Here is a 12,752-nt window from a genome sequence, read left to right on the forward strand (position 1 = left end):
GTGTGAAAATGACAATTCAATGTTTGTAGGGGGGCTTATGTGCTGGACTATTATTGGCCAGAAGCAATGACTTCCTGGAGTCTCTGCTGGTTGCTGGGCAATGGCTCTCAGCCAAGAAATATCACAAAACCCCCCTTAAAATTGCGAATTCCCTTCAGACAGAGCCAGGCTAGCTGTTTCCAGTCTTTGTGCTAAGCTAATTGCCTGCTGGCTCTCTATCCCACAGACATGAGAGTGGTATCCATCTCTCCTTCTAGCTCTCTGCAAGAAAATGAATACACATTTAACCCAAACCGTTGAACTTTTCCTTTAAACTTGCGCCCTCATGAAGCTATAAATGGAGATAAGAAGTAATTTCACCTGTTTTCTCTCCCTTCAGTCTATCAGCCAGGGCTATGGTGGCCACCCAGGATCCTGACTGCCAGATCCAAAGTGACCAGAGTTCATGATGGTCATTCGAGTGTAAGAAGACTGATTCACATTCTCTACAAAAACCCCATGAAAACAAAGCTCTGCAGTGGATCCGGCAGGACTACTGGAGGCGTCATCTCACAAAATTCTTTAAAAAAAAAACAAAAAAAAAAACTTTGCACATATTCAAACTTTGCCTGTACCAGAACTTGACAATCAGTTTAGCGTGAGGACCAACATGTGCAGCGAACCTTCTGCACATGTTGACTGAAATCTAAGCCAATGCCACAATAACGGCAATACTGAACCTAATGAGTTTCTTTATTTAATCGGAAGACGTGAGAAGATATGTGTAAAACACTGAGAATGAAGATGGATTCATGATTTCCCTGCTACAAGCAGCACACTCGCTTCTCACGGTAGTGGCTGCAGACAAAATGTATAGAAAAGGCTTTTACAAGCACAATATCCCCTCATGGTGACGCCTGTGACGAGCAACAAGCATGTTGTTAAATCATTTGCCATCTATGATCCTCAGATGCAGGGCCCAAGCAAAGACCTACTGTATATTACTATTTGATTCTGATGAAATCATTTAGTAAAATATTCTCACTGCAAAAATATTGTCACTCACAGAGGTGGTTATCGTTATGATTTGAGCATCTTTTTGCATCCGTTTTAGTACAGCCATCCTACCTAAATAGATGCCAAACAAGTCCTTCAATCAACTTACATTATTACAACTGCTTTAAACACATTCTGAATCCTCTCGTTGGTTACATTTTCCTTCGGCGGACAGTGTAAAGCTAGAACTACAATCTCTTGAATTTCAGTGTATAGACAAAGTATTTCTTAGAGCTACTGAAAATTTTTAATAATGAAAATATTTTACAAAAATAATCTGAGATTAAAACGTGTTTTGTTCACTTTGTAACAATAATAATAGTGATATGTATATATATATAACATTTCAAAATAGTGATACAAAGTGCTTCATAAACATTATAGACAGAGAAAAATAATGTGAAAATGTTACTAAATATAGATGAAAGGGGGCACTCCACCAATTTTACACAGTAAGGTCGCTCTTCTCGTCATCGGGAGAACTACTCTGTGGAAAAAGTAGTAAAATGTCTTCCGTGGCCGTGGACGAGCGTTGTCAAGTCAGGCTTGGGCTTGGAGATGACAAAAATGTAGGAAACGAAAGGCTGCGTTAGAAAGTGTGGGTGCAGAGTCTGAAAAACAAGGGCATTTTCCAAACAGAAAAGGCGATAGTGGTTGCATTATGGGAAATGTAGGACCCAGCATTTTGGAGCTTGACCCATGCCTATTTACATCTGGTCTTAATAGGTGATGTGTATCTGGAAACATTATTTGGATTCAATATCATGCAATCCACAGGCCTTTGCATTTATACCAGGTGTTAATAAGTGTCATCTTTATCTTGAGTCTGATCTCAGTCTGCAAATTAGTGAGGCAGCGCTTAAAGAGGGAAGCAATGTCATTGACGGCCGTCAGTCATTTCTAAATCACTTCTTGCGGGCGAAGACTTCCCAGCTGCTACCTCCGCGTCTATCTTTTGCTAAGCTTGCTTAAGATATCAGGAAGAGCAATGCGAGCCAGGACACCTCCAGATGTGGTTTGGCTGATTGAATTGATCTTGCTCTCTCCTGGGGGTGGAAAAAATTGTGGTAACCTGAAAAGTGATAAAATCAAGGCCTTTTGACTCTCAGCCCTTCACGCCTGGTGTTTTCTTTTTTTCATGATAATTTTGTTGCAGAGCACTTTGTAACATTGATTTGAAAAGTGCTATATGGATACATTTTAATAACTATGATTATAAACATGATGTGCAACTGGAAACAAATCATATTATCGCGAGTAGTGAATTACTCATCTGTTGTGTTTAATGTTTCTGAAGCATAGATGTGCAACAGTTTTGCATGTGCTTTTTAAATGCGAGGACGAGTAAGTCGGTTTGCTGTCAGATATTATTCTAATGTACAAAAAAAACTTTGACATGGCTTTCTTATCGGAAGGCATCTTTTTTTATCCAACCTGCTGACTCTTCCGTTTTTTCAGAAGAGGGTGGCATTCGGCCTTTTGCATTATACAACATGAAAGTTCTGAGAGGATCGGACACAAATCGCAGACGAACACAAAGAGGAGAGACGGTGAGAACAACAGAACAATAAAGAGTTTCCACGCAGGGATATGTAGTATATGTGCATAGGATTTGACTGCCTTACAGTCTGTGCCACAGGGCCCAAAATAACAATGCCAATACAAAAGAACTTGTAAACTTTGTATATTAAATGTCCTTTTTTTTGTAGTCAGGTGATGAATTAATAAGCAGTGTGTTGGTGAACTCTGAATCATTTATATTATGAATTTCATGGTTGATATAATTTATCTTAACCTCTTGCCTTTAAAAAGACATTTTCTTTCAAGATAAATATCAATGATACAAAATTATATGTTTATGTTACCAGAAATGTATAAAATAGCTTAATGTATATCTATTCTTATATGTAAAATGTATTCAAATCAAGGGTAGGCCTTCAGGCATGCTGAACGTGTGGTAAACACTGATTCTTATATATTATAACTCTTAATGCTGCAATCCAGAAACTATAGTGCTATGATATGACTGTGTTCATGGGATGAGAGCTGAATAATTTCCCAGCATAGCACACTTCTGTTAAAGATGAAATAATACGACAAATTCTTAAAATATCTCGCCTATATTGTGTAACCAAAATAGCAGTGGTGCTTTCAAGAATACTGGATTGCGGTTTTAAGTAATCTTCTTTTGAAATATGCGTTTGTTTATTTGGCCTGCATTGCAATACAGTATTTTGAAACGTTAAAATGCACATCTGTTTTCATTTAACGTGAAGCTGCAATCCATGAATTGAGAAAAATGATTTTAAAGACATTAAATATATATATGTTATGCCCATTTATTATTGAAACTTTCTCTGTATTAGCTGCAGTGGTACAGTGTGCTACCTCTGAAATCGTGCCCTCTCACCTCCCTTTCTCTGCTGGAATTAGGGATCCTTATTCTGCTTTATACCACATCCTGAGAGGATACTTTATTCCATTTGGCAAGAAAAACTTATTTATTTAATAGACAATTCTAAGAAAAAGTTATAATTTTGTCCATAACCTGATGCAAAATCAGGTTTGAGTTTTGGTTGCTTGTTCATTGCTGTTTTAAGATTTCCTATATAAACCTTTTGCCATCACAGGGCCATTTCTAAAGTTTGTCCTGTTTATTATTGTATTTAAGTGCCATTACCATTACATTCATACAATTCTCCTTTTAATTATGGGATGAGATTGATTGTGTTCCAGGTATTCGTCAGACTCTCAGGTGTTAGAAGGAACACAGAGACATCTTTTAATATCTTTGATGCCAAAACATTGAAACACAATCTTTGGCAAATGTTAAGCTGGATAAATTTCAAAGAAGCACATGAAATGAGGGGTCTATGCTAAGGCAACTACTGTGCTTTCATTTCGGTTGGTTCGTGATCCTCATCTCATCTTATAAATAGTTTAATTTACACCTTTTTGTTTTGTATTATTTGTTGCATAAAAAAAGGAACAAGAGTTTTGTTTCTTGGTCCAAATGGAAAATGTGACAAATGTTCCACTGTAATAAAACTTGGTAAGAAATATTATTGAAGTTACTATTGCAGAGGTGCTGTACGTTTACAGAATCATGACATTTTAGCGGATGTATGAACCTTTATTGACCCGACAGAAAAGAGTAACTGCCGCTTTGCTGCAGCTAAAGCAGGACCTAATAAATGAAATGAGATATCTTGTATATTTTGAAAAAGGGTATATAACATCAATCAACATATTTATGTTTCTAAAATGGATGTATAGCATTTAGGAATGAAACAAAGTATTTTTCTTGGCAGCTATTATTCTGCACAATTGATCTACTGTGTCACAAATATATAGTTGGCGGGGTTTCTGACTTGAATTAGGCCTACTGGATGTAATACCTTAATTTACTTGACATTTCTTTTGAAATAAGCCATGCCCCATGGATAAGCCATACCCTCCAGTTCCCCCTGATGTTGTATGGTGGATGTTTAATGTTGGTAGTTTTATTTACAATGGTAGTTATTGTAGGTATGATTGCGCTTGTAATGATTATTATTAGTGTAAGTATACTTGATTGATATGATTTGTTTTGTTTGAACAAAGGGAATGTATTCATTTTTCAGGTGATTTTTCCGAGTGATTTAAATAAATTAATAAATCCCTAATTGAAGATCTTTTATTTTAAGTACCAAAGTGAGCTACTTTAGCTGCTTTTTAAATCTGACTGTATATTTGGTTATATATAGGCTCATATTTGCACAAGCTTTCATTTGAATTCTTTGAAGATAGAAAGAAAAGTAATATCTCAAGTAAAGCGTTGTTTGGTTTGAAGATTGATTGAAGAAATTCAATTAGAAAAGATGGAAATATGGCTGTGGGAGTGCAACAGGAATTTTCATTACTTACTTTTAAGACAGCCTGGAGTTCATTTTCGGGTGTTGCTGTGCAACAAAGCACTTTAGTGGATTACAAATCGAGGGGTGGAGTCTGAACTTCATTTGGATTGGGTTGAAAAACATTAAAGCAGCACTTATTGTTTTTTTTATATTAACATGTTAAATATGTAATGTGACCATTGTCGTGCATAGTGACAAACTCACAGAAAATTGTCACATGATTTTAGCTCACTGATAATTAACTTTACTTTTTTAGTCTCACCAGTTTCATCAGCCTTATTTTTAGCTGCACCAGGCAGCTGTCTGAAGCAAAAAGCTCAGATGAACCCACTTTACTCTGCCTGCGCTCAGCAGCAAATGGCAAACAGAAACATTAAGAGTCTGGTGGACATAGCAGAGCATTTAGCAGCTAAGCAGCCAGATATTTCTCTTAGGACACTAAAAACTGAGCAAAGTTAAATGGCAGGAAACACACACTCCATATTTATGCTAATGTTGCTCCATAACTGCTGGATGTGTAAATATAAGCAATTGTTTGTTAACATTTTTGCCATATCTACTTTGTGAGATGTTAAAATGCCAGATGTTTTGATTTCAGCTTGTTCTGCTGCCCCCAAGTGGTCCAACATAAAAGCTCTGGCGCAAGACTGCTGCTGCCCCAGTGTCTGTGCTACATATCGATAACAACATCTGCAGTGACAGCAGAGCTCTCCGCAGTAAACCAACAGCACGGTCTGTTCATCTTAACACCTTCTTTGTGATGATCGACCTCTGCAAGCCTCCACAGCTCCTTCTACCACAAGTAATGTAATGTAGAAAATCTAATAAAAATACACCACGGTGCTTCAGCTCTATCACAAGTTACCAATCATACTCCATCCTCTTGTCACTCATCACAGCCTGGCCTAGCTTTCCCTCATGTCATGTGAACGGCTGAGCAGGTAGTGCTCCTAAAGAGATGATGCGAGAGGACCGCAGACAACCACCCCCTCGATACACTGCCCTACTCAAGAAAGGCTTCACTTTCTTCTCTGTCACTATCACACATTTTATGTAAGGCGAGTCATGCATGCTTGTAATGTATTTATGCATAGTCAACTGTTATATATCTGCAGTGCAGATCGTCTGCTATGCATGTTGGAGTCGGTTACATTTTCCCCAACACAGTCTATGTTAAAGGAGTAGTTCAACATTTTCTGACAGGTGACGGAGTTGCAGTGATATTCATTCATTCATTCATATTCATATAAAAGTCTGAGGTGTTTTTAAACTGTGCTGAACTGATAAGAGTATTACAGTATGTGTGTGGTATCAGCTCAGGCCTCAAGCAGTTTTAAAAAATTGAACAACAGCACCGTGTTGTGGCCAAATGGGAGAACAGAAGGCAAGAATGATCAGTGGAGGGTGGACATAATTCTGATTTGAAATACATTAATATAGAGAGTCATATTCCTGCAGTAAAATACAACACTTTTTGCATTTTTTCAGCCACAAAGTCTGTTTATAGTTTTCGCAACAACAATGCATTCTTAGTTTATCAAAAAAGAAGTGAAACCCTTTAAAAAAAAATACATAAAGAGGTTTGATATACAATAGGATTTGAATAGCCTGCCCACCAATGTGAATCCTCCGAACAACAATTGTTGTGTGGTGCTTTAAGAAAAGACAAGGAAAGCTACCATGCTACTCAGATGTCATGTTTAAGGGTGTTATGTTTTAAGGACCTGACTAAGGACATTTATATTTTAAATTTGGAGCTGTGTAGTATTTAGTATTAACCTTCTTAATTTATTCAGAATTCCCCTTTGTTATTCTACAAAATTTAATTAAGCTCTGTTTATCACTGTTGTTTTTGTGACATTATGAACTGACATTTTAATTAAGTTTTGATAGCCATTATATTGCATATTAAGTCTGTTTCTGTTTCTTGAACTGATGATCTTTGAGTGAGTCAAAGTATCCCACATCTTTTATCCAATATAACTGACACACTAATCCATTTCAAGTTTTGAAATTAATTTAAGTTTCCACAAGCACACTGCACTTACACTCCTAAGAATATAAACAGTTGACCTTTTAATCACACATACAGTAGTACAAACAGCCAGTGTCTTCAAACAAAGCATCACAGATAGGCCTAAAAGGTATAAATGATTGAGTTTTTTTTTTTTTTTAGCAATTTACTGTTCTTTTACTGCACATTACATGGTGCAAACTGACCGAGTGAAGAACAAATAAACACAGCAAAAACGTATAAAGTGAACGTGAACAGTTTTATTTAACATCTATTCAAACAAATGACAAAAATGTTTTCACACATGACAATCTAAAACCAAGACAATTACAATCCAGACCTACAGTGCAGCAATATTAATTATTCAAAACTGTAGTAGTAAATATTTGCACATTAGTTTTATACAATAGTAAACTATTGTGTAGTATTTTATGTCAATACTACTAACAATAAGAAGAAGGAGATGAAAGGAGGAGGAGGAGGCCTCGGGCAGAACCCAAGGACATCTTAGTTAAATGTCTAGTGAATTAGTGGATGCACTTTCCCATGTTTAAATCTTTATGATGGCATGAATAAGGCCCAAATCTTCATTCAGCCCATTCAGACAGCTAAAACTGTAAATCACGAGACCCACAAAAGCTTAGGTGCAGCCTCTTTACAACAGAGCTAAACTATACATCCTGTACATCCTTAGAGGAAAACATTGGTCTTTCTGAAGTACGCGATGAAAACTCATTCTTACATTACATTAAAGTATTGGTGTAAAGAATTTTATCAATCTGTTGCAGCTTTACAGAGTGGACACTACAGTTGGAAGTGTTGACAGTGGTGCATATCTCCTTGTGTCAGATTGGGTTATCTGGCTGTACAGGTTACTGAGAGGAATAGACAGTTGCCCGCCTTGTGCTGATCCCTCCTCAGAATTAATGCCGTAGGGCATCTTAGACATAATAGCCATACTTAATTTGAAGAGCACATTATGGAAAGCCACGCGGTATTCTTTCCTAACCAGGCAGTAGATGACAGGGTTTAAGCAGCTGCTGGTGAAAGCCAAGCAGTTAGCCAGAGGGAAAAAGTATGTTTGAGCCAAATAAAATGAGGGGCTGATTTCAACGATGTCAAGTTGGATCAGGACGCCCCAAAGTGTGAGGACATTGTACGGGAACCAGCAGGCGCAGAATGAAAGTACCACCACTGCCACCGACTTTGAAATGTCTGCCTTTCTCCAAGAGTTGCTGCCTTTCATATTATGGCGACAGAGAAAGCGCAGCAGAAGCAGGTAGGAAAGGATGATGGTGGCATAGGGCAGCAGAAATCCCAGCACCACACGCACGAGCTGGTTTATTCCAAGCCAGGCCGTGCCATCTGGGAAACGGAGCAGGCATGCTGTGTCATTGCCACTGCCCACAAGGCTCAGGTCTGCAAACACCGCTCGGGGTGCCGCTGCTATGAGCGCTCCAGCCCAGATAAAAGCTGTGGCCACCGGAGAAGTGCAAGATCTACTGCACAGGGAGGCACTGGGTTTGAGAGCGGTTGCCACATAGCAGTACCGGGTCAAACTCATAGCCGTCAGGAAAAAGCAGCTGGCAAAGACATTCAGGCCAGTGAGTAAGGATACAGCCTTGCATGTGGTCGAGCTAAAAGGCCAGCTGTAGTCCAGCGCAATGTCCACGGCCCAAAACGGCAAGGCCAGGGAGAACAGCAGGTGGGCCAAAGCTAAGTTGAACACAAAGAAATTGATGGTGCCTGTGGTGATGGTGTGAGTAGAATAAAGCAGGAACATCACTAACAAGTTCCCCAACACTCCCGCTGTAGCCAAAACAAAGTACACCACAGAGATGAGTATTCGTAGCCAGGGGGACCCATCATCAAGAATCTCCAGCCCACTGAAAATACTGGTGTTGTGGAAAATAAGGTGGGAGTTATTACAGGATGGGCTTACACCACAACCACTCAGGGTGTTGTTGAAGAGCTCAAGTCTCTTGAAGTCAATATTTGACATTTTGGCAACTCCGGAAGACAAGCTGTTGATGGTTAAGGCTGTCCAGTTATTATCTGAGATGTTTCTGCTCGTCCTCCTTGTGCCAATGATGAATCAAAAATGTAAGTTCTGGTTGTCTGTTTATTAGCTGACAGTCATCTATCCCTGCAAGGAAAGAGGAAATTATTACATAATAGACGCTGCAGTTCATGAGTAAATAAGTAGATTAGCCTTGTCAGATAAACAAATTACACTAAAGTGTTACCCACAGAGTTAGATAATCCAATTGAGATCTCAAAGAAACAAACTTCTCTGGCAGGAAATATGAATAAACATATGAAGTGATTAAACTAAATTCAGCCTTTGAAGGGGAAAAGCCTGTCAAGAGTCCTCCCAAATCACTTTTTTCCCATCGTGGAATAATATCTACATAACATAATTTACATCTAAGGCACAGATATAATTTTGTTGATTCCTCATTTTTGCAGGATGTTTTTTTAATCCCTTCATTTATCTAATTTCTCAATGGAATCTTAATGTGGTCTTGACATATTTTAAGAAAGGAATGCCATTTAATGGTGTGCTTACATTTATTATGTTTGTTATTTGCAAGAAAATTACCAGTAAAATGACTAGAAAAGTCTATTGGGTTTAAAAAGTGTTTATTTAAACACTGATGCATGACTTGCTTGATTAATTCTCACATACTGTATTAATGCCTGTGTAGAAATCACTTGAAAAGCAAACACAACAATGATTCTGAAGGAAAATGCTTAGTGGTGCTTAAATAATCCAAGCTACCATATATTTCTAACGTTGCGACTGTGTAATAAACAACGCACCTAAACTTTTTACATTTTATTTTAAACTTACAGAGAGATCCTTCAGGCTGTGGTTTGCTTTGGAACAAGCTCACAGACATAAAATAATAAAATGAATATACTGAATATGTTTATATTTAGGCTCCCATTGGGCTGTTGATATGTAGAAAAAAAATCTTACCTGAATGTATAATAAAGGAGGTAAATCTTCAGTATTTCAACAGTAGTTCTTGTAGCCACCAGCTCTGCTGCACAACACAGAATTGTCTCGAAGGCGGTCAACAACAACAACAACAATATGGTTGTCACCCACCCTGAATTCATGCTCCACCCTGCCATCATTTTCACTCTGCATATTCAGACTAGAAATCACCTGCTCATCACCCAGCTCTACTGGAACACTAGAAAGACAAAAATTAGACCATTGGCTCAGTAAAGTGTGTTTTAGTTTGTTAGTTTTTAGTGAAGATAATTAAGTTGCTCCAAATTTGGTAACTTTGTGTTATTCTTTTGTCTTTTGATATTCCTCACACTTTTCCTGTAACTAGCGGACATTAACTGTCAGAACTCGTACTCGAAGCAATCACGCAGAATTTTATGGCATTTTCACCTTTCACCGACGCTACAGCAACAAATTTAAACAGCCACATCACAGTTGTCACGAGTCTGACTCACCTGAAGTCTTTTGTACAAAGCCCTGAAATTAAAAGTATGCGCTCAGAGTCTAACAGTGTTTATTAATGCAACCTTCCTCTCTTCTCCCTTTCTGTAACTGTGACCTGATGTTTTATGAAGATGAATAGTTGTTTTTACTGTTGTTTGATTTTAGCTGGTTGTAAAGCACTTTGTAATTTTGGAAAGTGTCACATGTATAAATGTCATTTCTGGCACAATTAGAGGCATTGTCAACATTTCCACATTTATTGCTTAGTCTTTACTTATCCCTGAATTCAATGGAGCACAGACTGTACAGTATGCTACAGTTAACTTTAAAGCCCACTATAAGACAGTTCATTAAAGTCTTAATAAGTCTCTCTGGTCTTTGCATAGAAGCTGCAGATCACAACATATTGATGGTGGTGTTAAAGGCACTTGGACCTCACATACAGGTGAAAAAATGACTCCACTTCGACAGAAAATAAAAGTGTAGCAAAGGCAATTTGGGGTTTTTTTGTGTTTTTTTCCTATTTATATCTTCGGTGTTGGTTCGAGATTAGATTGAGCAGCAGAGATGACTCTTCATTATAAATCGTTGATAGTGGAAAGAACATCAGCAGTGAATGACTAAATGAGATTAGCTTGGAATAGGCGGAAGAGAGGAGAGGTTGATTAATGCTGCTCTATCTATACTGAGCCATCTTCATAAACTAGCTGGACAAACCATGCAGCTCCCCGAGTCCTCATGTTTTCATCGCTACAGAAACAACCTCTGTGCCACTAAAGAAAGGATCCTGCACACTGACTGAAGCTTTCAACTTTCATCATTTGATCTATAAACAGACAATGTTTTGATCAGATAAGGATCTTCCTCAGGTGTGCAAATTATTGCCTGATATTAACAGCTGCAGATCTGTTGAATTTACTTTTTTTGGTATCAATCCATCCATGTGTAAAACTCAGTAATTAAAACGTTATATCTCTTTATTTAAATCGGCACAAAACCCAAAGTGTAAAAATGACAGGTTGTGGTTTCACAGGGGGTTAAGTACCAGACTATTATTAGAGCTTTAGGTGCTGTCAGATTACAGCTCAGCCAGAGACAGGCGAGCTGTTTCCCCCTGTTTCCAGTCATTATGCTAAGCTAACAATCTCCTGGCTGTAGTTCCATATCTAGTACACAGATCTACTCATCCAAGTCTCAGCAAGAAGGTCAATATTTTCCAAAGTGTCAAATAAATTCTTTAATTGGAATCCTTATCAATACCTGGCCAGTTGTTTTTATCTACCCAGTTCCTGATTCCTCAACCTTCAGGATGACTTTATGCTGTATTCTCCCCCTGTCCTTAAAAATGGTCCACCCTTGCCACAGCCCTCTGATAAATTCATCCTAAATTATTTAATACATTTTTTTTTTTAACTCTGGTGAAATGAGACCAAAAGGCAATCTTTATACCAGTCTTGTTACAATGGAAAGGACGCCCAAGAAAAGTCACATTTTGAAGGTATCTTAATGGAGTGTGTTCTCATTTCAACCCACATTTAGTGTCATGAATTTTGGGTTTACTTTTTTGTTCAGGCAAATCTTTTGGGTTCCACTTTTATAAAGGATTATATACAATGGGGTCCACCATGCACGATGTGTGCATTTCTAAGCATGCCAGCTGAGTTGTGCCGTGGGGTCTGTGAGGACAGTGAATAGCGACTATAGCGATGTGTCTTTGTCGCCCCCCTTTGTAAGAATGAGAATACAACACTTCACTGTGTGGAGGAGAGGAGGAGGCCTCCAGCGAGCTTCCTTCAGCGCTTGCTTAAAGTGAGCCCTCTGGTGACAAATGCCTGACCTAACAACAAAACAGCCTGAGCTCATTTGCTCTGTGATGGAGGGGGGTGTTGCTCAAGGAGGGAATACATCATACATACAAAGACAACAAACACAGAGCCTTCCTTTGTAAAGTAAAATTGTTTGAACACATTGTTAAACCCTGCACACAACTGTACATTTTGTAAATTTCGATGGCGGCGGTGATTTTGTTGCTGTTGCCTGTTTATCATAGCTATAAATCTTGTTGTAGGACCTTGTAAAACAGATAATCCTAATCCTGATGACAGCAACACATTTTCAAATGTCAAAACCATACCAAACAAAATCCAGTTACAAACTGAATTTGAGCTATTGCCATGATTTAAAATTGACACGTAGCCTAATCCATTGACTTAACACATAAGTGGGAAGTGTTGATTTGCTGAGTTGGAAATCAATGCAGACTTAAACTGACAATGCAATTAGTAGCAGCTCAAATAGATGAAATCAGTTTTTTATTGTTCAACCACAAACTGAGCAGCAC

General features: G+C 38.2%; 2 protein-coding genes across 2 annotated transcripts in view; one reads left to right on the forward strand and one right to left on the reverse strand.

Annotated features, from left to right (window-relative positions):
- The window catches only part of syngap1a (synaptic Ras GTPase activating protein 1a), a 35,175-nt gene extending 30,475 nt beyond the window's left edge, over nucleotides 1-4,700 (forward strand). Inside the window, exon 19 of the mRNA XM_023412317.2 lies at nucleotides 380-4,700. Within this exon, the coding sequence (XP_023268085.2) occupies nucleotides 380-418 (39 nt within the window). The 3' untranslated portion in view covers nucleotides 419-4,700. The remainder of the gene's footprint in view (nucleotides 1-379) is intronic.
- Nucleotides 4,701-7,185: 2,485 nt separating this feature from the next.
- Nucleotides 7,186-10,052, reverse strand: LOC111659272 (relaxin-3 receptor 1-like). The gene is made up of 2 exons (XM_023412150.2): nucleotides 9,929-10,052; nucleotides 7,186-9,091 (listed from the first exon to the last, which is right to left on the reverse strand). The coding sequence occupies exon 2, from the start codon at nucleotides 8,945-8,947 to the stop codon at nucleotides 7,736-7,738; it is 1,212 nt and encodes a 403-aa protein (XP_023267918.1). The 5' UTR covers nucleotides 8,948-9,091; nucleotides 9,929-10,052; the 3' UTR covers nucleotides 7,186-7,735.
- Between the last annotated feature and the right edge of the window lie 2,700 nt (nucleotides 10,053-12,752).

Source organism: Seriola lalandi, unplaced genomic scaffold (genome assembly GCF_002814215.2).
Source record: "Seriola lalandi dorsalis isolate HSWRI2012SDOR001 ecotype SW California unplaced genomic scaffold, Sedor1 jcf7180002054476, whole genome shotgun sequence".
NCBI classification, from domain to species: Eukaryota; Metazoa; Chordata; class Actinopteri; order Carangiformes; family Carangidae; genus Seriola; species Seriola lalandi.

Excerpts from the sequence above, each read along its gene's own strand:
- LOC111659272 (XM_023412150.2), bottom strand. The coding sequence starts at position 8,947 with ATGTCAAATATTGACTTCAAGAGACTTGAGCTCTTCAACAACACCCTG.